Source organism: Podarcis liolepis (assembly GCF_965112155.1).
Source record: "Podarcis liolepis genome assembly, chromosome: 10".
NCBI lineage: Eukaryota > Metazoa > Chordata > Lepidosauria > Squamata > Lacertidae > Podarcis > Podarcis liolepis.
Window position 1 is genome coordinate 1,936,671 of NC_139562.1, and position 22,136 is coordinate 1,958,806.

General features: G+C 46.3%; 2 protein-coding genes across 2 annotated transcripts in view; both read left to right on the forward strand.

Moving 5' to 3' along the window:
* LOC310687040 (uncharacterized protein) overlaps positions 1 to 11,579 on the forward strand; it is a 73,095-nt gene extending 61,516 nt beyond the window's left edge. The window contains exon 2 of the mRNA XM_083461680.1: positions 11,259 to 11,579. The gene's annotated coding sequence lies outside the window, so the exon portion shown is untranslated. The remainder of the gene's footprint in view (positions 1 to 11,258) is intronic.
* LOC310688156 (uncharacterized protein) lies at positions 1,932 to 20,028 on the forward strand (the record flags this gene model as incomplete). Its single annotated transcript, XM_083464279.1, has 4 exons — positions 1,932 to 2,177; positions 5,258 to 5,398; positions 5,911 to 7,628; positions 20,024 to 20,028. The coding sequence occupies exons 3-4, from the start codon at positions 6,062 to 6,064 to the stop codon at positions 20,026 to 20,028; spliced, it is 1,572 nt and encodes a 523-aa protein (XP_083320405.1). The 5' UTR covers positions 1,932 to 2,177; positions 5,258 to 5,398; positions 5,911 to 6,061.
* Positions 20,029 to 22,136: the final 2,108 nt, after the last annotated feature.

Sequence of the window (22,136 nt, forward strand, 5' to 3'; positions counted from 1 at the left end):
TGTTTTTAGCTGCTCAGGACCCTGTCTGGACAGGAGGAAAATGCCAGCACAGCAGATTTATTGCTTCCCGCCTTATGTTAGTGAGACATTGAAAAGAACAAGGGGAGAGAACTGGGACAGAGTTCATTTTGGATTTTTCAAATCTAAGCATTTTGCCCTAAGCTTTGCAGAAGCCTTCATGATTCAAACATGGATAAAAAGCATTATAAGGATATATGGTTATATATGGCTAACTGATTATATGAAAAGCATAAGGGTATAATTCCTCCAGGTGGTCCCGCTTCATTCTGGCAGGTGCCTCATTGCGAGAAGTGAGGTTACAGGGGGCCTTCTGGGTTGTCGTGACTGCCCTGTGGAACGCCCTCCCACCAGATGTCAAGGAGATAAACCATTATATGACCTCCATAGACGCCTAAAAGCGGCGCCAGGAAGCTTTTAATGTTTTATGTTGGGTTATGTTTCCTTTTATTCTTTTGGAAGCCGCCCAGAGTGGCTGGAGCAATCCAGTCGGATGGGTGGGGTACAAAAAAAATTGTTGTTGTTGTTGTTGTTGTTGGACACCCAGCTTTTGACAGCTAGCTAGGCAGGGATTAAGGGCTGCTTCGTTCTGTGCTTTTGGACTCCTAGGTGGGCTTATGGTTCTGGTGCTTGTGGGTTTCATGGGATTTAATGTCTTGCCATTATAAATGCACGGGGATGAGTGCGTTTACACAGACACATTTCCGCAAAAAGACCCAAACTCCGGCATGTAGTCGCAGGTGATACAATAGGGGCCTTTCTGCAAATGGCCTTTGCAACACAACTCACTGGGTGGTAACAAAGTAGACACATTTGCCTCTTTACAACGTAGCCCCGTTTCTTCAATGAATCCACCCATTTCAGTAAAACCTGAGCTGAAATAGTAAGGAGAGCAAAACAGCAGCCCTGTCTGACCCCCGTCAGCCCCCAGACTCCCCCAGTCACGTGGCAGGAGATTCATCCTGAGCCCCCCCCCCCCGTGAGACGGGTATGACATCATGGATGATCCATATAATCCATTGATGATCCACATGATCCAAGCAGACTTGTCCAAAGAGCAGATCTCTGGGTCTGAATGAAAGGGGTCTGCGATGATGGATTCTGGAGTCAAGAAATCCTCCCTTTCCAGTGATCTCTCAGGCTGGCCCGGAAAAGGCAGGGAGCAGGAATCCTCAGGCATCCCGACGGACAGACAGACTTGTCATGTTGCCAAAACATGGAGTCTGATCTGATTTCCACGTACAACTCATTTTGTGACGCAACCGGGGATGTTTTTGGGGTGCTCTCTCTGTGACGGGGGAGGCGATTATTTGAGGGTGCACAAATTGCAACGCGCTTTAGTTCTGGGCTGCTTCACTCCTTGCATGGGGGGGGGGGCTCTGCCTGCAAACAGATCAACAGCTGCCTTGCTTTCTTCCGGGCCGCATTGTGCTACCTCTGAGGGAGACACAAGGGAGGAATTGTGTCGGGTCTCTCTCTCTCTCTCTCTCTCTCTCTCTCTCTCTCTCTCTCTCTCTCTCTCTCTCTGTGTGTGTGTGTGTGTTTGTGTGTGTGTGTGTGTGTGTGTGTGTGTGTGTGTGTGTGTGTGTGTGCAAAAGCCCAAGCCCCATTTTCCCCGTAACACAGGAGTCACAGAGCCCAACCCGCTGCTCAATGTGCACAAATACCAAAAACATGGAATGGATCTAAGATCATGGCGTGTGGGGCGGGGGGAGGGAAGGATTTTCAATGTAAACATTGTAGGGGGAGACCCCACTTTGCAGCTGGATTGCCAGGATCAGCCCCTCCCCCGCTCTCCTGATCCCCTGAACGAAGAAGGGAGGGGGGAAACCTTCGTCTCCCCCCCCCTCTATCCCTCCCTTCCCGGTACATCCTCCTCTCACCCCGCCCCCACAACCCTCAACCCCCCCCCCCGTATGTCGCACCTCTTCCTTCTGCTCCTCCTCCAATCCGGCTTCTGTTTCCGGAATGAGCGGAGAGAGCCCCCCTCCCGAACTGCCTTCTTCTCCCGGACGTGGAGCTTCTGCGCCGGATTGCTGCTCTGCCCCGTAGCTGGGGGGGGGGGGGGCGCTTTGGAAAGGAAAGGTGGGGCGGCAGGGGAGGGAACCCCCGCCCGGTGGATGTTGCAGGAAAGGAGAATCGGGAGCGAGGACAAAGAGGTAAAGGGGTCGCGGGGGACGGAGAGGGAGGGGGTAAGGACCCAGAGACCCCCGCCAGCTCCCCAAGGCGCCTTTGGTGGGCCGCGTCGGCAGGGCCTGGATCCCAGCATGTGTGCTGCGAAGGGGGCTTTCCATGGCCCCTTAGGCGCCTTGGCAGCGGCGGACATGGGGGTCCCCACGAGGACCCCCTTGCCCCGTTCCCCCCGCGAAGGCATCCCTGGGGCCCTGTGGGTTTGCACGGATAAAGGAGGGTTAACGGGCGTGAGGGACGCCTAGATAGAGACCCCCTGTCCCTCCTCTGCTAGTCTTGGGGTGGCCCCCCAGGATGGAAAGATGGGGGATGAGGGCTGAGCCGCGCCAAGGGAGGCCTCTGGGTGCAGGGGAGACTCTGGGACAGAGGGAGGGAGTCGAGGAAGTGGGGAGGGGGAGCATCCCTGGGGCAGAAAAGGGCAGCAATGGGGGGGGGAGATAGGAAATCAGTCTTTGGGGAGACTTCTCCATGGTGGCGCCTGCTGGGATTCTCTGGAGGGGCCGCCTTGACTTCTCCTTCCCACCCAGGAATCGGCCACCCCTTCAAGGTGACCAGAGACAGATCCCTGGAAAGTGGGGGGTCCAGTCCCCCCCTTCCTTCCTGCAACCTCCATCCTCTTCCCACCCCATAAGCCCCTGCCCTGCCCAGACGCAGTGGTTCTGCCAAGTCCAACCATTGGCCCCCCTGGAGAGGAGAGGGAAGAGGAAGAGGAAGAGGGGAGGGGGGAGGCCTTCTCAGAAGCAGCTCTTTGTTTCCGCAATCCCACCCAGGAAGCAGCCAGGAACCTTTCCCTCTCTCTCGGGCTTCCATCTTTAAGTTTCTCTTCCACTGCCTGGTTCCAGTACAAAGAAAAGACAGTAAAACATCAGACATTAAAAACCTCCCGATAGAGGGTTGCCTTCAGCTGTCTTCTAAATGTCAGAATATTGCCCACTTCCTCGCCCTCTGCCTGCTTCCCTGTAACTTCGCTTCTCCGGGGGGGGGGGGGAATCAGCAGAAGACCTTCCAAGGAGGACCTCCCTGTCCAGACTGAGCGATGTCGGTGGAGATGCTCCTTCAGGTCTACAGGGCTGAGGCTGTTGAGGGCTTTAGGTTGCAGATCTTGCTGCTCCATAACAATCTCATTCAGCAAATAAATTTATTACTGAAGGCAAAGAAGCATAACAGGATCCAAAAAATAGTAAAAATTTAACTTACGTAAAACCCTAACTTAGCATACCAAAACAGCACTCAAGTAAGAATCACACAAGCGGAGTAGAGAAATAGCAGACTAGGAAGTGGGATCAGATGCCTTTCGGCCTTGTAATTTATATTCTATTAAATGTCAGAGTAACCTTGGGACCGGATAGCAAGCCTGGCTCACTCCAGTTTAAACCAGCTTCATCTGGTTCCCCAAAACAAGAAAGGTTCTTCATAACCTCATCGCAACTGATCCCACCACCAGCTCTCAGCAGAAAGGAAACTGCCGAGTTTCAGGAAGCCTGCATTAGATCAATGCTTTTCTTTGCCTGGAAAATGCAGCCATGCCACTTAAAGGTCAGCACCAACAGTTTGACATGTGCTTGGAAATGTGCTGGGAGCCAAGTAAGATCCTTTAGGAGCAGTGATATGTGGTCTTGGCAGCTGCTCCCATTCAGTTGCAGTTTTGGGTCACCTTCTAAGGTAGCCCCATGTAGACCACATAGCAGTAGTCCAAGCCGGAAATAACCAGAGCGTGCACCACTCTGGCAAGAAAGTGTGCGGGGAAGGAGGGACTCAGCCTGCGTTCCAGATGGAGCTGCTAGACAGCTGCCCTGGACACAGAATTGAGCTGCGCCTCCATGGTCAGCTGTGAGTCCAAAATGACCCCTAGGCTGCACACCTGGTTATTTAGGGGCACAATTACCCCATCAGGACCAGCCCCCCCCCACACCTGCCCACTTCCTGTTCCCCAGAGACAGTACTTCTGTCTTGTCAGGATTCAAGCTCAATCTGTTAGCTGCCACCCATCCTCAAACCACCTCCAGGCACCAACACAGGGCATTCACCACCTTCACTGGCTCCGATTTAAATGAGAAGAAGAGCTGGGTATCACCCACATACTGGTGATCACCCAGCCCCAAAACCCTGATGATCTCTCCAAGCAGCTTCATATAGATATTAAAAAGCATGGGGGAGAGGACGGAGCCCTGAGGAACCCCACAAGTGAGAGCCCAGGGGTCAGAACAGTCATCCCCCAACACCACTTTCTGGACATGGCCCAGGAGGAAGGAGGGGAACCACTGCATAGCAGGGTCCCCAGCACCCCTAGAGGGTCCATAAGGATACAATGGTCAAAGGTCTCCAAAGCCGCTGAGAGATCCAGCAGAACCAGGAAACTGCTTTCCCCTCAGACTCTAGCCCATCAGAGATCATCACGCAGCACAACCAGGACAGTTTCTGTTGCATGATGAGGCCTGAATCTGGATTGGAAGGATCATGGTGGCAGAAGCTTTCCTGGTCCTGCACCCCCAAAAGCTCCAGGCACAGGACTTTCATTAGCTTTGAAGGGGCCATCCGATACTTGGTGGTCTTTTCTTCAAAAGACAAATATTTTGAATACTTTTACAGTGACATATGATGTAAATAGCACATCCACATTGGGGAGATTTTGATACACACGTCTGAGCTCATCTCTCCACCTGAAACTGCTGTGTTAGCAGCACTGCCTGGGCAGTGTGTTTGGAGGTCCTGGGCTGCCTAGACAACAAGACCCCTTTCTCAGCCTGGCTAATATGGTCCCAAGGAAAGCAGAGCAGTACGTTTGGCACCAGCTTGGCTGCTGGAGTGGCTGGAAGGAGGTGTGCAGGACACCATGCAACTATCTTAGAGACTCCACTCTGGATTTGTATAGCCTTTTATTTTCCTGAAGATAACTCACCAGGCAGTGAAGGTTTAGTTTTCCTTCTCGAGGACTTCCCTTCCCAGATTGACGAGCCCCATCTGCCCTTCACTTTCCTCAGCAGGATGGGCAGAATCTGCCTTCTTGACTGTGGGATTCACTGTTGTTCTCATCCTCTCCATCCACCAGGGCCTGCCTACACCTGCAGCAGAATTCCCCAACCCACCAAGGATTTGAGACCATCTATTCTCACCTGGTTTAGCCGGCCGGTTGAAGCCGTTCCTGGGCTTGTGACCCCTATTCTATCCTGACAGCTTCTGGAAGCCACAGGTGGGAACTGAGTGTAGGGTGGGGACCACTGATGGATAAATTACCCCATAACATGCATGACATGACCCCCACCAAAGGAACTAATGCTCTCCTAACACCCCAAGACATCATATAATTATGATATTTGAGACAGAACTGGAATAAATTCGTCTCTAGAAAAAACACAACTTCAGGCAATAAGTAAATTAATACTACTTATTAAAGGTACTACATATTCCACTAAGTACAGTTTATCTATTTGCCTTGAATATCTGCTTTTCAGTGTCATTTTAGGATAGTCCTGCGTCAGAAGATGGGCATGAAATCAGACAGCACATCATTCTTTTAAAAATCATGCTGCTTTATTAACATTGATTGAGGATTATGAAAGCTGCTCATGAATTACTATCATTTGTTAACATTACAACTTCATTTCCAAAAAATTGGAAACATGGGGAGGAGGTGGGGGAATATAGGAGATGTTGATATAGGAGAAGGTGCTAATGGAGCTTGATTTATTTTCTTTCCCTTAGGTCTCTTCCTTGAAACCCAAACAGGATTCCCTTTCCTCCCACTCTGAAGAAGGAGATGGAGAAGACAGTCAGAACTCCAGGGAATGGGGCACCTTTAGTTTCATTAGGAATAGAAATTAAAATGTGTGACATGCAGAATATTCTTCATTGAATGAGCACACATAGTTCACATCAACAACCTCCAACAGGGGAGAAACCATTTAAAGGTATGGAGTGTGGGAAAAGATTTTGTAATAATGGATACCTTAAATTACACCAGCGGATTCACACAGGGGAGGAACCATATAAATGTATGGAGTGCGGAAAGAGCTTCAGTTTCAATGCAGCCTTTAGAAGACATCAAAGGACTCACACAGGGGAGAAACCATATAAATGTATGGAGTGTGGAAAGAGCTTCAGTCAGAGTGGACACCTCAATATACATCAACGGACACACACAGGAGAGAAACCATTTAAATGTATGGAGTGCGGAAAGAGCTTCCGTTTTAATGAGAACCTTAGAACACATCAACGGACTCACACAGGGGAGAAACCATTTAAATGTATGGAGTGCGGAAAGAGCTTCAGTCAGAGTGGACACCTCAATATACATCAACGGACACACACAGGGGAGAAACCATTTAAATGTATGGAGTGCGGAAAGAGCTTCCGTTTTAATGAGAACCTTAGAACACATCAACGGACTCACACAGGGGAGAAACCATATAAATGTTTGGAGTGTGGAAAGAGCTTCAGTCAGAATGGAATCCTTAGAACACATCAACGGACTCACACAGGAGAGAAACCATTTAAATGTTTGGAGTGTGGAAAGAGCTTCAGTCAGAATGGAACCCTTAAATTACATGAGAGGATTCACACAGGGCACAAACCATATGAATGTATGGAGTGTGGAAAGAGCTTCACTTTCAATGGAAACCTTAGAATACATCAACGGAATCACACAGGGGAGAAACCATTTAAATGTATGGAGTGCGGAAAGAGCTTTAGTGATAATGGAAGCCTTAGAACACATCAACGGACTCACACAGGGGAGAAACCATTTAAATGTATGGAGTGCGGAAAGAGCTTTAGTAAAAGTGGACACCTCAATATACATCAACGGACTCACACAGGGGAGAAACCATTTAAATGTATGGAGTGTGGAAAGAGCTTTGGTGATAATGGAAGTCTTAGAAAACATCAACGGACTCACACAGGGGAGAAACCATTTAAATGTATGGAGTGTGGAAAGAGCTTTGGTGATAATGGAAGTCTTAGAAAACATCAACGGACTCACACAGGGGAGAAACCATATAAATGTTTGGAGTGTGGAAAGAGCTTCAGTCAGAATGGAATCCTTAGAACACATCAACGGACTCACACAGGAGAGAAACCATTTAAATGTTTGGAGTGTGGAAAGAGCTTCAGTCAGAATGGAAACCTTAAATTACATGAGAGGATTCACACAGGGCACAAACCATATGAATGTATGGAGTGTGCAAAGAGCTTAACTTTCAATGGAAACCTTGGAATACATCAACGGACTCACACAGGGGAGAAACCATATAAATGCATGGAGTGTGGAAAGAGCTTCCGTTTTAATGAGAAACTTAGAACACATCAACGGACTCACACAGGGGAGAAACCATATAAATGTTTGGAGTGTGGAAAGAGCTTCAGTCAGAGTGGACACCTCAATATACACCAACGGACTCACACAGGAGAGAAACCATTTAAATGTATGGAGTGTGGAAAGAGCTTTGGTGATAATGGAAGCCTTAGAACACATCAACGGACTCATACAGGGGAGAAACCATATAAATGCATGGAGTGCGGAAAGAGCTTCCGTTTTAATGGAAACCTTAGAACACATCAACGGATTCACACAGGGGAGAAATCATTTAAATGCATGGAGTGTGGAAAGAGCTTCCGTTTTAATGGAAACCTTAGAAACCATAAGCAGACACACAGGGGAGAAACTGTTTAAATGTATGGCCTGAGGAAGGAGCTTCAGTCAGAGTGGAACCCTTCATTTATATCAACAAACTCACACAAAACACAAACCTTATAAATATCAGGAAAGTAGATAGAGGTTCAGTCCTAGTGGAAGTTCTAAATCAACAGACTCACGGACAGGAAGAAGTTTAGTACTTGAAACCCTTCAAACTATCAACAACCTCAAAGAGGAGAAGCAGTTTAAATGAAAAGATCGCAAAACGTGCTTTATTTACAAAGGAGTGTTTAAGGAACATCCAGGGACTCTCACATGGACGAACCCATTTAGATGTTTGGAGTGTGGGACGTCTTCCTCTCAGAGTCCACTCTTTTCTTCACAGCAATGAACTCAGCAGGACATCACTCATTAACACATGTTGTGTTTGTGAAGTTCTGGTATTTATGCGTAAAAGTCTATAGTAATGAAATATTGAAGGCATTGTCAAACAACGTGATTATGATCTAATATTTAAAGTACCTTTCGACAGAGAAAGGGTGAGGGTTTATCTGGATTGCTGGTGGTCAGTGAGGATTAGGGCTGGGTGATGTATTGTCCAAACTGGTTTCTAGACCACATAGAATCATAGAGTTGGAAGAGACCACAAGGGCCATCGCGTCCAACCCCCTGCCAAGCAGGAAACCCCATCAGAGCACGCCTGACATATGGTTGTCAAGCCTCTGCTTAAAGACCTCCAAAGTAGGAGACTCCACCACACTCCTTGGCAGCAAATTCCACTGTTGAACAGCTCTTACTGTCAGGAAGTTCTTCCTAATGTTTAGGTGGAATCTTCTTTCTTGTAGTTTGGATCCATTGCTTCGTGTCCGCTTCTCTGGAGCAGCAGAAAACAACCTTTCTCCCTCCTCTATGTGACATCCTTTTATATATTTGAACATGGCTATCATATCACCCCTTAACCTCCTCTTCTCCAGGCTAAACATGCCCAGCTCCCTTAGCCGTTCCTCATAAGGCATCATTTCCAGGCCTTTGACCATTTTGGTTGCCCTCCTCTGGACACATTCCAGTTTGAATTGTGGTGCCCAGAACTGGACACAGTATTCCAGGTGAGGTCTGACCAGAGCAGAATACAGTGGCACTATTACTTCCCTTGATCTAGATGCTATACTCCTATTGATGCAGCCCAGAATTGCATTGGCTTTTTTAGCTGCCGCGTCACACTGTTGCCTCATGTCAAGTTTGTGGTCAACCAAGACTCCAAGATCCTTTTCACATGTACTGCTCTCAAGCCAGGTGTCACCCATCTTGTATTTGTGCCTCTCATTTTTTTTGCCCAAGTGCAATACTTTACATTTCTCCCTGTTAAAATTCATCTTGTTTGTTTTGGCCCAGTTCTCTAATCTGTCAAGGTCGTTTTGAAGTGTGATCCTGTCCTCTGGGGTGTTAGCCACCCCTCCCAGTTTGGTGTCATCCGCAAATTTGGTCAGGATGCCCTTGAGTCCATCATCCAAGTCATTGATAAAGATGTTGAATAAGACCAGGCCCAAGACAGAACCCTGTGGCACCCCACTAGTCACTCTTCTCCAGGATGAAGAGGAACCATTGATGAGCACCCTTTGGGTTCGGTCAGTCAGCCAGTTACAAATCCACTGAGTGGTAACATAGTCAAGACCACATTTTACCAGCTTCTTTACAAGAATATCATGGGGCACCTTGTCAAATGCCTTGCTGAAATCAAGGTAGGCTACATCCACTGCGTTCCCTTCATCTACCAGGCTTGTAATTCTGTCAAAAAACGAGATCAGGTTAGTCTGACATGACTTATTTTTCAGAAATCCATGCTGACTATTGGTGATCACAGCATTCCTTTCTAGGTGCTCACAGACTGTTTGCTTAATGATCTGCTCCAGAATCTTCCCTGGTATTGATGTCAGACTGACTGGGCGATAATTATTTGGGTCCTCTCGTTTCCCCTTTTTGAAAATAGGGACAACATTTGCCCTCCTCCAGTCTGCCGGGACTTCGCCTGTTCTCCAGGAATTCTCAAAGATGACTGCCAGTGGTTCTGAGATCACATCTGCCAGTTCTTTTAATACTCTTGGATGCAGTTCATCTGGCCCTGGAGACTTGAATACATCTAAACTGGCCAAGTATTCTTGTACTATCTCCTTAGTTATTCTGGGCTGTGTTTCCTTTGCTGAATCATTTGCTCCAAATTCTTCAGGTCGGGCATTGTTTTCTTTATCGGAGAAGACGGAGGCAAAGAAGGCATTGAGGAGTTCAGCCGTTTCTGTGTCCCCTGTTTGCATTTCACCATCTTCTCCTCTGAGTGACCCCACTGTTTCTTTGTTCTTCCTTTTGCTACGAACATACCCATAAAAGCCTTTTTTGTTGCTTTTAACCTCTCTAGCAAGCCTGAGTTCATTCTGTGCTTTAGCTTTTCTGACTTTGTGTCTACACGTGCTGGCTATTTGTTTGAATTCCTCTTTGGTGGTTTCCCCCCTTTTCCATTTTTTGTACACATCCTTTTTTAATCTTAACTCAGTTAAAAGTTCTTTAGATAGCCACCCTGGCTTCTTTAGGCACCTTCCATGTTTCCGTCTCATTGGTATTGCCTGACGTTGTGCTTTTACTATCTCCCTCTTAACAAACTCCCAGCCATCATGAACTCCCTTTCCTTTTAGTATTACTGTCCATGGGATCTCACCCAGCACTTCTCTAAGTTTTATGAAGTCGGCTTTCTTAAAGTCAAGAAATTGAGTCCTAGTATGCTTGGCTGCTCCTTTCCGCTGTATAGTAAACTTCAGAAGAGCATGATCACTCGCGCCTAATGATCCTTCCACTTCTACCCCACTAACCAGGTCATCAAAATTGGTTAGGACCAGATCTAAAATGGCTGTTCCTCTTGTTGCTTCTCCCACTTTCTGGACAATGAAGTTGTCTGCAAGGCCAGTGAGGAATCTGTTTGACCTTATGCTCTTGGCTGAGTTTGACATCCAACAAATATCTGGGTAATTGAAGTCCCCCATTACTACTATCTCCCTTCCTTTTGCATGCTTGGCCATCTGTTCCAGGAAGGCATCATCTATGTCCTCCATTTGGCTTGGGGATCTATAGTAAACTCGCACAATGAGGTCTCTGTTATTCTTCTCTCCCTTAATTTTGACTCAAATCCTCTCACTTTGGCTTTGAGGTTCTAAATCTTGGATCTGTTCACAGGTATACACATCCCTGACATATAACGCCACTCCTCCTCCTTTCTTGTCTGGTCTGTTTCTCTGAAATAGATTGTATCCCCCCATTATTACATTCCAATCGTGGGACTTATCCCACCAGGTTTCAGTGATGCCTATTATGTCATATTTAGTCATGATGACCTTCAAAAACAATGGCTATGGCAACACCCCACAGATCACAGTGTGTGTTTCTGGGATGCCCATTTGCCTGGAAGCAGCCGGCAGAAAGCTTTGCTTCGTGAAGCCCCTGCAGATTCCGAGTTCCTGACTTCCCTCCCAGACGACAGGAAGCGAAAGACACACATCCTTTGCCCTGTGTCCTTCCAGCCTCTTTCCTCCCTTGCTCCCTTCTGCCGGTTTGTGTGCCTGACTTAGATATCCTGCATGCTGTATTTTTTTTACTGCTGAAACTGCGTTTGCTCTCAGGAGCTAAGTTTTGTGCCTCACTGGGGACCCAGGGAGAACTGTATGCTTTCAAAGCTCAGTAAACTATTACTGAAGAAGTCCTACTGCCTCTGTGTGTGTTTTTGAGCTCAGTGTGGGACTTGCTCTGCACGTGGCCCCTACCCTGCCGATACTCTGCTCATTCCCTGGATTTGCTGTACTTAAGCATGCAAGACGGGTGCATCTGTGTGTGACTGGTTTTTGCACCAAACTCTCTCACCCCCCCCCACTGCGTGATCTCCAAACACTGCTACTTCACCAGAACTTCTCCCTGCCTCCTACGTGTTCTGCAGAAAACTTAAAATACTGTAATTTAATGGGAGATTTCCCCCCAAGCCTTATTGCAAGAGGGGAACGGAGGGGCTGCAGGTACCAGGGAAGTCTCCTGGGGGGCCCATCTTCCCTCACGAACCCCATGGGGCAACCCCAGAGCTCCTGCTTATTCTGGGGTTTGGGGAAGATAGTACTTTTCCATAGTCCCAGAAGTTATTCTTCTTCCTGCCAGAGGACCAGTGCGCATATTATTATCGTACTGATTTTACTGTTGTTGTTGCTGCTGTTGCTGTCATGGACTGGCTGGGTGAAAGGGGGGGAGGCACCAACTGGGGGACCCCCAAGGGAAGAAGGCTTGGTGTCCAGGTCTTGTATGCCCCCTAAGGCTATCAAAACTCCTAGGTCTGGCCAATTAAAGGCTGATATGGGAGCCGTTGGGGGCCAGATCAGTTATTTCTTTTTCACCTCTCCTCTGGAAAAGTGCTCTTTCTTCTGGGGTTTGATTACTTCTGCCTCTTTCAGTGCCCACTGCATCCTCAGCGAGGTGCAATACTGTCCTTTCAACTTATGTAGGGTTCTCTCTCAGGACCGCTACCCAGGAGTCTGCCTATGCAAACTGCTCTGAACATCCAGGGTTTTTGGTCTCGCTTCAAAAGACCTGGTTGGTTTGCTCCAGGTCCCATGAGCCGGGGGGGGGGGCAGCAGGGAGTTCTTAGTCGTTTGAGGTTCATTGCTCCGCCATATTTGTGCTTAAATTTGCCAAAATTATTCACCATGCCTTGTAATGGAGTCCATTCTTCCTGTGAGTGTGACCCCCCCATTATGCCCTCCTGCTTAAGTTGTTACACAAGGGAGACTCCCTGCCCTTTCAACATGTTGCAGATAGAATAAAAGGTGGGGGGAAAGCCTTTTGAAAAGACTGGTGGCCAGCAGGGCTGACAGTGAGAAAGCCTATAGAAAGAAAAGACTCATAAATGCCCCCCTCAGCTGCACACCCCGCCAGTCCTGGGCAGAGAACTCGCAGTTGTGCCAAGGGGGGAATGAGCCTGATCTCTGCAGCCCCAGCCCTCAGCCGGAGAGGAGCCTTCAAGCAAAACACAAAGTGAGAAAACTCCCCCCCTCCTCACAACCCTCTTGGCCGAGCTTGAGACAATACATCACGGGTGTCAAACACAAGGCCCGCGGGCCGAATCCGGCCCACCAGACCTCGTCATGTGGCCCGTGTAGCTGCCGCTGGTCGCCAGCCTTCACCTTTTATTCGCGCTTTTTTTTTTTTTTTACACAAGAAAGCCGCCTCTTCAGCGCATGTGCAGCAGCCTACAAGCCAGAGAATGTCTGCCCTCTAGCAGCGCCGGCCGTTCTACACAGGAAACCTCCACTTTACATGCATTCAGGAAACCTCCACTTGTTTTTATATTGAGCGCATGCCATCCTGTGATGTGACAGATCTAATGGCTGCCTGAACCCTTCTCTCCTGTACTGTAAGTCCTACAGATACAACCGGCCCTTTGAGGGTGACCAAACTGCTGAAGCGGCCCCCGATGAATTTGAGTTAGACACCCCTGCAATACATGGACATTCACAGAGCTGGGAGCTGGCTGTTGCCTGGTTGAGGCCCCCACAGCTGGCAGACCACTGATGCCGGGGAGGGGGGGTCCACAAACGCAGAGAGAGAGAGAGAGAGAGAGAGAGAGAGAGAGAGATGGCCCCCCAGCCCAGCTCCCCTGGCTGAGCTGGAGACAAAAGCATCAATGCAAAACACACAAAAAAGAAAGCTCCCCCCCCCAAAAAAATGTGCAATTTCACTGCGAGCAAAACACACAGAGCAGCCCCCTTGACTGTGACACACAGAGAGCTGGGGGGCACTGCTCCCTCAGTTGAGGCACCCACAGCTGGGTGGGTTCAAAGAAAGCCTCAATTTATCTGAGTCACAGCACCAAATGTATACACTGGTACCTTGGGTTACATACGCTTCAGGTTACAGACGCTTCAGGTTACAGACGCTTCAGGTTACAGACTCCGCTAACCCAGAAATAGTACCTCAGGTTAATAACTTTGCTTCAGGATGAGAACAGAAATCGTGCTCCGCCGGCGCGGCGGCAGCAGGAGGCTCCATTAGCTAAAGTGGTGCTTCAGGTTAAGAACAGTTTCAGGTTAAGAACGGACCTCCGGAACAAATTAAGTTCTTAACCTGAGGTACCACTGTACCTCCAAAGGCTATAAAAACTCCTATTAAAGGTAAAGGCACCCCTGACCATTAGGTCCAGTTGCGGGCGACTCTGGGGTTGCGGCGCTCATCTTGCTTCATTGGCCGAGGGAGCCGGCGTGCAGCTTCCAGGTCATGTGGCCAGCATGACTAAGCCGCTTCTTTTTTTAAAAAATATTTATTAAGGGTTTGAAAATTACAAAAAGAAAGAAAAGAAAAGAAAAGAATCAAACACAACAAAACAATACAATACAAAACAAAATCAAAAACATTACATAAATATAACAGATCAAAAAGAAAAACAATTAATAACACATTCAATATTTTCAATGTTGTTATCTTTCCTTGACTTGTTTCAGCGACTTCCTCGCACCTCTCTTTTTTGTAACCCACTTCAATTAGTTGTTTCAGCAGATCCTTTCCATCTTCCTCAATTCTTTGCCCTATAATTTATCTTAACAGGTTCTAACCTTGATTTCCCTTTAATCCCTTTACAATTTATTGTACTTAATTCTTTATAGCCTTTCTGCTAAAACCATATAACTTCATTCCAACATCTTTCTAACATTCCTTAATTTTACAATATTTCTGTAGGTAGTCTTTGAATTTCTTCCAATCTTCTTCCACCGGTCTCAGATTCTTCTCCCTGGTCTCAGATTCTTCTCCCTGGTCTCAGATTCTGCCAGTCATTTCCGCCAGTTCCATATAGTCCATCAACTTCAACTGCCACTCTTCCCGGGTGGGTAGATCTTGTTTCTTCCAATACTTCGCGATAAGTATTCTTGCTGCTGTTGTGGCATACATAAAGAAAGTTCTATCCTTCTTAGGCACCAATTGGCCGACCATGCCCAGGAGAAAGGCCTCTGGTTTCTTCAAGAAGGTATATTTAAATACCTTTTTCATTCCATTATAGATCATCTCCCAGAATATCTTAATCCTTGGGCATGTCCACCAAAGGTGAAAGAATGTACCTTCAGTTTCATTACATTTCCAACATTTATTATCGGGCAAATGATAAATTTTTGCAAGCTTGACTGGTGTCATGTACCACCTATAAATCATTTTCATTAAATTCTCTCTTAAGGCATTACATGCCCGTAAACTTCATACCTGTGGTCCATAACTGTTCCCAGTCAGCCATCATAATGTTATGTCCAACGTCTTGTGCCCATTTAATCATAGCAGATTTCACCGTTTCCTCCTGAGTATTCCATTTCAACAGCAAGTTATACATTCTTGGCAAATGCTTAGTTTTTGGGTCTAACAATTCTATTTCCAATTTTGATTTTTCCACCTGGAAGCCAAGTTTTTTATCCATATTATATGCCTCCATTACTTGATAGTAATGGAGACGGTCTCGCACACTATTTTTTAATTTTTCAAAACTCTGCAATTTTATTCTGTCTCCATCTTGTTCCAAAATTTCCCAATATTTCGGCCATTTGGCCTCCATATTGAATTTTTTCTGAGCCTTCGCTTCCATTGGTGACAACCATCTTGGGGTTTTATTTTCTAACAGATCCTTGTATCTCATCCAAACATTAAACAGTGCTTTTCTAACAATATGGTTTTTAAACGCTTTGTGTGCGTTAACCTTGTCGTACCACAAATATGCATGCCAACAAAATACATTGTTAAAACCTTCCAGATCCAGCACATCAGTGTTTTCAAGAAGCAGCCATTCTTTCAGCCAGCAAAATGCAGCTGATTCATAATAAAGTTTAAGGTCTGGCAGGGCAAATCCACCTCTTTCTTTAGCATCAGTTAATATCTTCAATTTTATTCGAGGTTTCTTGCCCTGCCAGACAAATCTAGAAATATCTCTCTGCCACCTCTTGAAACAGTCCATTTTGTCTAGAATTTGCAATGTTTGAAACAAAAACAGCATCCTTGGCAATACATTCATTTTTATCACTGTGATTCGGCCTAACAATGATAGCTTAAAATTTGACCATATTTCTAGATCCTTTTTCACTTCCATCCAACATATTTCATAATTGTCTTTAAATAAATTCACATTATTGGCGGTCATATTAACCCCTAGGTATTTCACTTTCTTAACCAATGTTAATCCTGTCTCCTTCTGAAACTTGTCTCAATCACAGTTAGATTTTTCTCTAAGACCTTAGTTTTCATCTTGTTCAACTTAAAACCTGCTACCTGACCAAATTCTTGAATCAATTCCAATACCCTTTTAGTACTAGGTTCTGGCTCCTGTAAAGTCAATACCAAATCATCAGCAAAAGCTTTCAGTTTGTACTGTTTAGCCCCCACTTGTATACCTTTAACAAATTGGTCCTTTCTAATCATATTTAGCAAAACCTTCAGGACCGATATAAAAAGTAATGGAGAGATTGGGCAACCTTGTCGTGTTCCTTTCTCAATCTTAGATTCTTCTGTCACTACATTGTTCACAATTAATTTTGCCTTTTGTTCTGAATAAATTGCACCTATACCATTTTCAAAACCTTGACCTACCCCTATCCCCTGTAAGTTCTTCTTCATAAAACTCCAAGAAATATTATCAAAGGCTTTCTCCACGTCCACAAATATCAAAACTGCTTTAGTATTAATATTCACTTGTAATTTTTCTAAAATATTAATTATGTTCCTTGTATTGTCAGACAAATGTCTGCCCAGACGAAAGCCCGCTTGATCTTTATGGATTTCTTCTACAAGCACCTTTTTTAATCTCTTAGCCAAAATGTCTGCAAAAATTTTGTAATCCACATTCAGCAGTGATATGGGGCGGTAGTTCTTAAATTGTGTCTTTTCAATCTCTGTTTTCGGTATAAGTGTAATGTAAGCTTCCTTCCACGGCTCTGGTGCCTTTTTCCCTTCCAAAATTTCATTACAGACTTCCTTCAATGGTTGTATTAACCATTCTTTCAGAGATCTGTAGTATCTTGAAGTCAAACCATCCGGTCCTGGAGATTTACCCAGTTGCATATTCTGTATGGCGCCTTCCACTTCCTGATCCGTTATTTTATAATTCAGCATTAACTTGTTTTCCTGAGAGATTTTCTGTAATCCATTTATTTTCAAAAACCGATCAATGTCGATTTCTTTCTGCTTCTCCTGTGTGTATAGCTGTTTAAAGTACCTCTGGAAGCACTTTCTGATCTCCACTGGATTCACTATATTCTTTCCTTCCAAATTCGTAATGGTATTAAATTTTTGTCTTTTTTTTCAATTGCCAAGCCAACAGTTTTCCACACTTGTTAGCTGATTCAAATGTTTTTTGTCTCATTTGTTTAATTTTCCATTCTATTTCCTGATTCATCATTTTCATATATTGTACTTGTAGCAGGAACCCCCCCCCAATCATTCTGTTTGTACATTTCTGTTATAAATTCATAGAAAATCAACCATACATCGGATTTGCACTGTTCCATTTTTATTTTACTCCATATGACAAGGACTATCAAAGGGGGGTGGCTTGGTTCTGGTCAGCCATAATCCCTTCACCATCCCAGCACATCCACAGGAGCCCTGCCCAGTTGCTATGTCAACCCTGATGATCCCAGACAGAAGACAATCAAGATCACAAAGAACTTGCATATGGGAGTGGATTCAGCATGGACTGAAACAAAGGACAATGATCAGATCTTCCCTCTGGGGGCAGGAAACTGCAAACTCCCCTTTGTCTCCTGGAAGTGACTCATGGGCAGGGGGAAAGGAAGAACCAGCCAGGTGACAGGACACTCAGGTTACCACCACAACTCCTCCCTCAACCCCTCCTTTCTGTAATGTATGCATGATGCCAACCCCTCCTTTCTGTAATGTATGCATGATGTTTCTGGGGGTGGGCTTAAGCTAGAGGATGGGAATTTCAAAAGTTTTTATAAGGTCTTGCACACCATCTTTCTGGGTCTTTTCCTCTCTCCTGCAAGTGAGGGGAACACCCTGTTGCAACAGTTCAATAAAGGTCAAGCCTACAGGCTGCTGTTTTGCTCCAAGTTATCCTGGTTGGTGTCTTTGTTTTTGTCCAAGGGAGCCCTCGGATTTTCCCGGTAACATACTTGATATAACTTTATGTCAGGGAACTGCCATCTGAGACCAACAGGGAGAGAAGTCTCCCTGATACTGCGGGAGAGGGAACTAGCAAGGAGAGAGAGAGAGGTTCCGAGGGGGAAGGGAATCAAGGTGACACCAAGAAGAAAGGAGAGGCTGAGAGCACTTTGGAGGCAAGGCTCAGGGACTCTTCCAGTGAGAAGGGGAGAGTGCCAGACCACCACTTGGTATGCCTACTCTGCGCAGAAGGCTTCCGCGCAGAGAGGCTAGGCGGAGACTGGCTGTCAAGGAATTTTTATGTTGGAAAAAGTTTAGGAAATGCCCACTAACGGATTCTGCCAGCGACTGAAGCAGCCGCACAGGAGGGCTCTCCAGTCAGGGAAAAGTTTTAACCACTCAAGCAGTTTGGAGCAGCTGGTGGCTTATACACAAGCAACTACAATTCCCATTACACTTTATCTCTTTCAGGATCTCCTGTGACTTTGGTTTTGCTCTCAGTTTCTTCTCTCCTTCCTTTATTTTCTCCAGAATTTTATCTTTTTTTTCATTTTGAGTTCTCTTCTTAATTGCATTTTGTTGTATCAGAAATCCTCTCATAACCGCTTTACTTGCGTCCCAAATCACTCTTTTTTGCACTGTAGTATTCATATTTGTCTCAAAGTAATCTCTCAAGGTTTTTTGGGCCTTCTTGGTCACTTCTTCATTCCTAAACAAAGCATCATTCATCCTCCATCTGAAGGAACCAATTGGCGTCAATTTCATTTCCATCTTCACAGCATTATGATCAGAACAAGTTTTGGGGCAAATTTCCACTTTGCTAGTCCTCGGAACCAGTCCTCTAGTTACCCAAATTTGGTCAATTCTTGTCCATGTCATTTTAGCCTCCGCGAAGAAAGTTCCCTCTCTTCCTAGAGGGTTCTTCATTCTCCAGATATCAACTAAATCCATATTTTCAGTCATGTCAAAAAAGGTTTTTGGTAGTCTACCATCTTTGGTAACTACCTGTCTCTGTGCCTTGCCCATATTTGTAGACACCACTCCATTCATATCTCCCATCAAAATCATATTGTAATCCAAATAGTCCATCAAAGTCTCATGTAGCTTCTTAAAAAATGCCGCTTTTCCTTCATTTGGTGCATAAATGCCTACTATCAAAAATTTCTCTCCTTGTGATTGGATTTCAATTGCAATAAATCTTCCTTGATTATCTTTAAATATAAATTTCGGTGATAGGCTCTGCTTTGCATATAGGACAACTCCTCTTTTTTTAACTTTATCTGATGAAACAAATTCAAGGCCCGGTCTTTTATTACTCAATATCTTCCTGTGTAGCCTTATCACATGTGTTTCTTGTAGACAAATCAAGTCCAATTGTTCCTTTTTCAATAAATGAAAGACTCTGCGCCTTTTTTCAGGGGAGTTCAGTCCATTAACATTCCAACTTAATATTTGCAATGCCATGATGTAATTACTCTGATTTTCCTCCAACTGCACCCACTGCTTGCTTTTCTTCTGTTGGTGGTGTTGGTATCACATTCTCTGAGTTGTCCAGTCCAAAACATAGTTTTGCTATGTCCAGTATTCCTCTTTTTGGTGATCTTTCGTCCAATGCTTTTTGTTCAAGTCCTCTGTCTGGTGATCTTCTGTCCGATGCTCTTGACTCTTTTCCAAGTTCCTTCTGTAGGTCTTCTTCGTAGTTATTCAAAAATTTAACTTTATCTTCTACTGATCTTATTTTTATTTTCCCTCCTTTGAAACTGAAGGATAGACCTTGGGGAAATTCCCACCTAAAGTTGATTTTGTTCTTTCTCAGCAGGGCAACCAAGTCACTGTAATTTGACCTAATATCCAAAAGATATTTCGGGATGTCTTTAAAAATTTCCACTCTTGACTGTAATACTTCCAGAGGCTTCAGGTAATGCCAGCCCAAAATTTTATCTCTCCTTTAGCTCGGAGGGTAATCAAACAGTCTCTTATTCTATTCTTCTCTTTCTTCCCTCCTCTTCCTAGTCTAAAGGCTCTCACAATTTCAAAGCACTCCTGCTCCAAATCCAGGTCCCAGAAATCCACAAGCTCCTGCGTGAGAAAATCTATTAAACTATCCTTCTCCAATTCAGGTAGAGCTCTGATCCTCAAATTCGTCTGTTTTTCCTTAAGCTCAATCATAGAAAGCGTCAACCTATGATCCTCAAGTTGCCTCTGTAGGACTGGTACACTCTCTTTTTCCAATTGTGTAATTTTACCTTCCACAACAGCTGCCTTTTCCTTGGCTTCTTCTGCAGTCTGCCGTATCAAAGTAGCTTCTGGCTACTAAGCTGCTTCTGGCGAACCAGAGCAGAGCACGGAAACACCCTTCACTTTCCCGCCGGAGCGGTACCTATTTATCTACTTGTACTTTGACATGCTTTCAAACTGCTAGGTTGGCAGGAGCAGGGACCGAGCAACGGGAGTGATGGGAGCGGAGCAGGGACCGAGCAACAGGAGGGATGGGAGCTCACCCCATCGCGGGGCTTCGAACCGCCAACCTTCTGATCGGCAACTCCTAGGCTCAGTGGTTTAACCCACAGTGCCACCCCCGTCCCTTAGGACTCCTAAGGGACTCCTAGATATGGCCAATAATACTCAGGTGCCAGGAGGAGATAAGGCAGGGGAAGACAGAAGTGCCTGGCGTGCTCTGTTCCAGGGGGTCATGAAGAGTCAGACACGACTAAACGACTAAACAACAACCATACATCTGAATGGGTTTTCTCTGCATGCATTTCCCCGCTCCTGGACCCCAGACCCCTCCCCAAGGGGCCAGCAGCGCATCCATGCAAAGGAAGAGCAGAGCTGCCGCCCTCCTGCGACGCTCCGGGCCCTGACTTCCCCCCCTCTCACCATGCAGCGCTGGGACCCCCGCTCTCCCCATGGGCCCTATCCTGGAAGAGAGGAGACTCACCGGATCCCAGCAGGCGCTCCCAGGCAGCCTCTGCAGAGCCGAACCAACGAGACCCCCCCACACCCGACTACTTGCAGGAAAGGGGGGATTGGGCTTTCGCTCTGGAGGACCCTGCCCTCCCCCCGTCTTACTTTCCTGTCTTGGAATCTAGCTTGTTTCTGTTTAACCCTTGGCAAGCCGAGCGCACCCAACTCATGCCTTTCCCTCTCTCGAGAGCCGGAGCATCGCGCACCAATGGCATCCCGAGAAGGCGGAGGAGGAGAGGCTTATGGATTACTTCCGGCAAGGGGTACATTCAGTTTTGGACAGCAGCTGAAAGGCCCCCTAACAGCTGGCCCCTGAACAAGGGTCCTAAGAAATCTTCACTGGCTCCAGGTCCGCTGACCTTGAAAGCCCTAAATGGTCTCAGCCCAGTAGACCTGAAGGAGCGTCTCCACCCCCATTGCTCAGCCCGGACACCGAGGTCCAGCTCCGAGGGTCTTCTGGCAGGTCCCTCAGTGCGAGAAGTGAGGTTACAGGGAACTAGGCAGAGGGCCTTCTCGGTAGTGGCGCCTGCCCTGTGGAACACCCTCCCATCAGATGTCAAGGAGATAAACCATTATACGGCCTCCATTGACACCTGAAAGCAGCTCCGTATCGGGAAGCTTTTAATGATTTATGTTGGGTTATGTTTTCTTCTCTTCTTTTGGTTGGAGCAATCCGGTCTGATGGGTGGGGACAAAAAAACATGTTGATGTTCTTGTTGTTAGACAGCCTCTTTTGATAGGGCTGCTTTGTTCTGTCCTTTTGGGCTCCTATGTGGGCTTATGGTTTTGGTGCTTGTGGATCTTATGGGATTTAATGTCTTGCCATTATAAATGCACGGGGATGAGTGCATCTACACAGACACATTTCCGCAAAAAGACCCAAACTCCGGCATGTAGCCGCAGGTGATACAATTGGAGCCTTTCTGCAAATGGCCTTTGCAATACAACTCACTGGGTGGTAACAAAGTAGACACATTTGCCTCTTTACAATGTACCCCCTTTCCTCAATGAATCCACCCATTTCAGTAAAGCTGAGCAGAAATAGTAAGGAGAGCAAAACAGCAGCCCTGTCTGACCCCCGTCAGCCCCCAGACTCCCCCAGTCACGTGGCAGGAGATTCATCCTGAGCCCGCCCCCCTCCGTGAGACGGGTATGACAT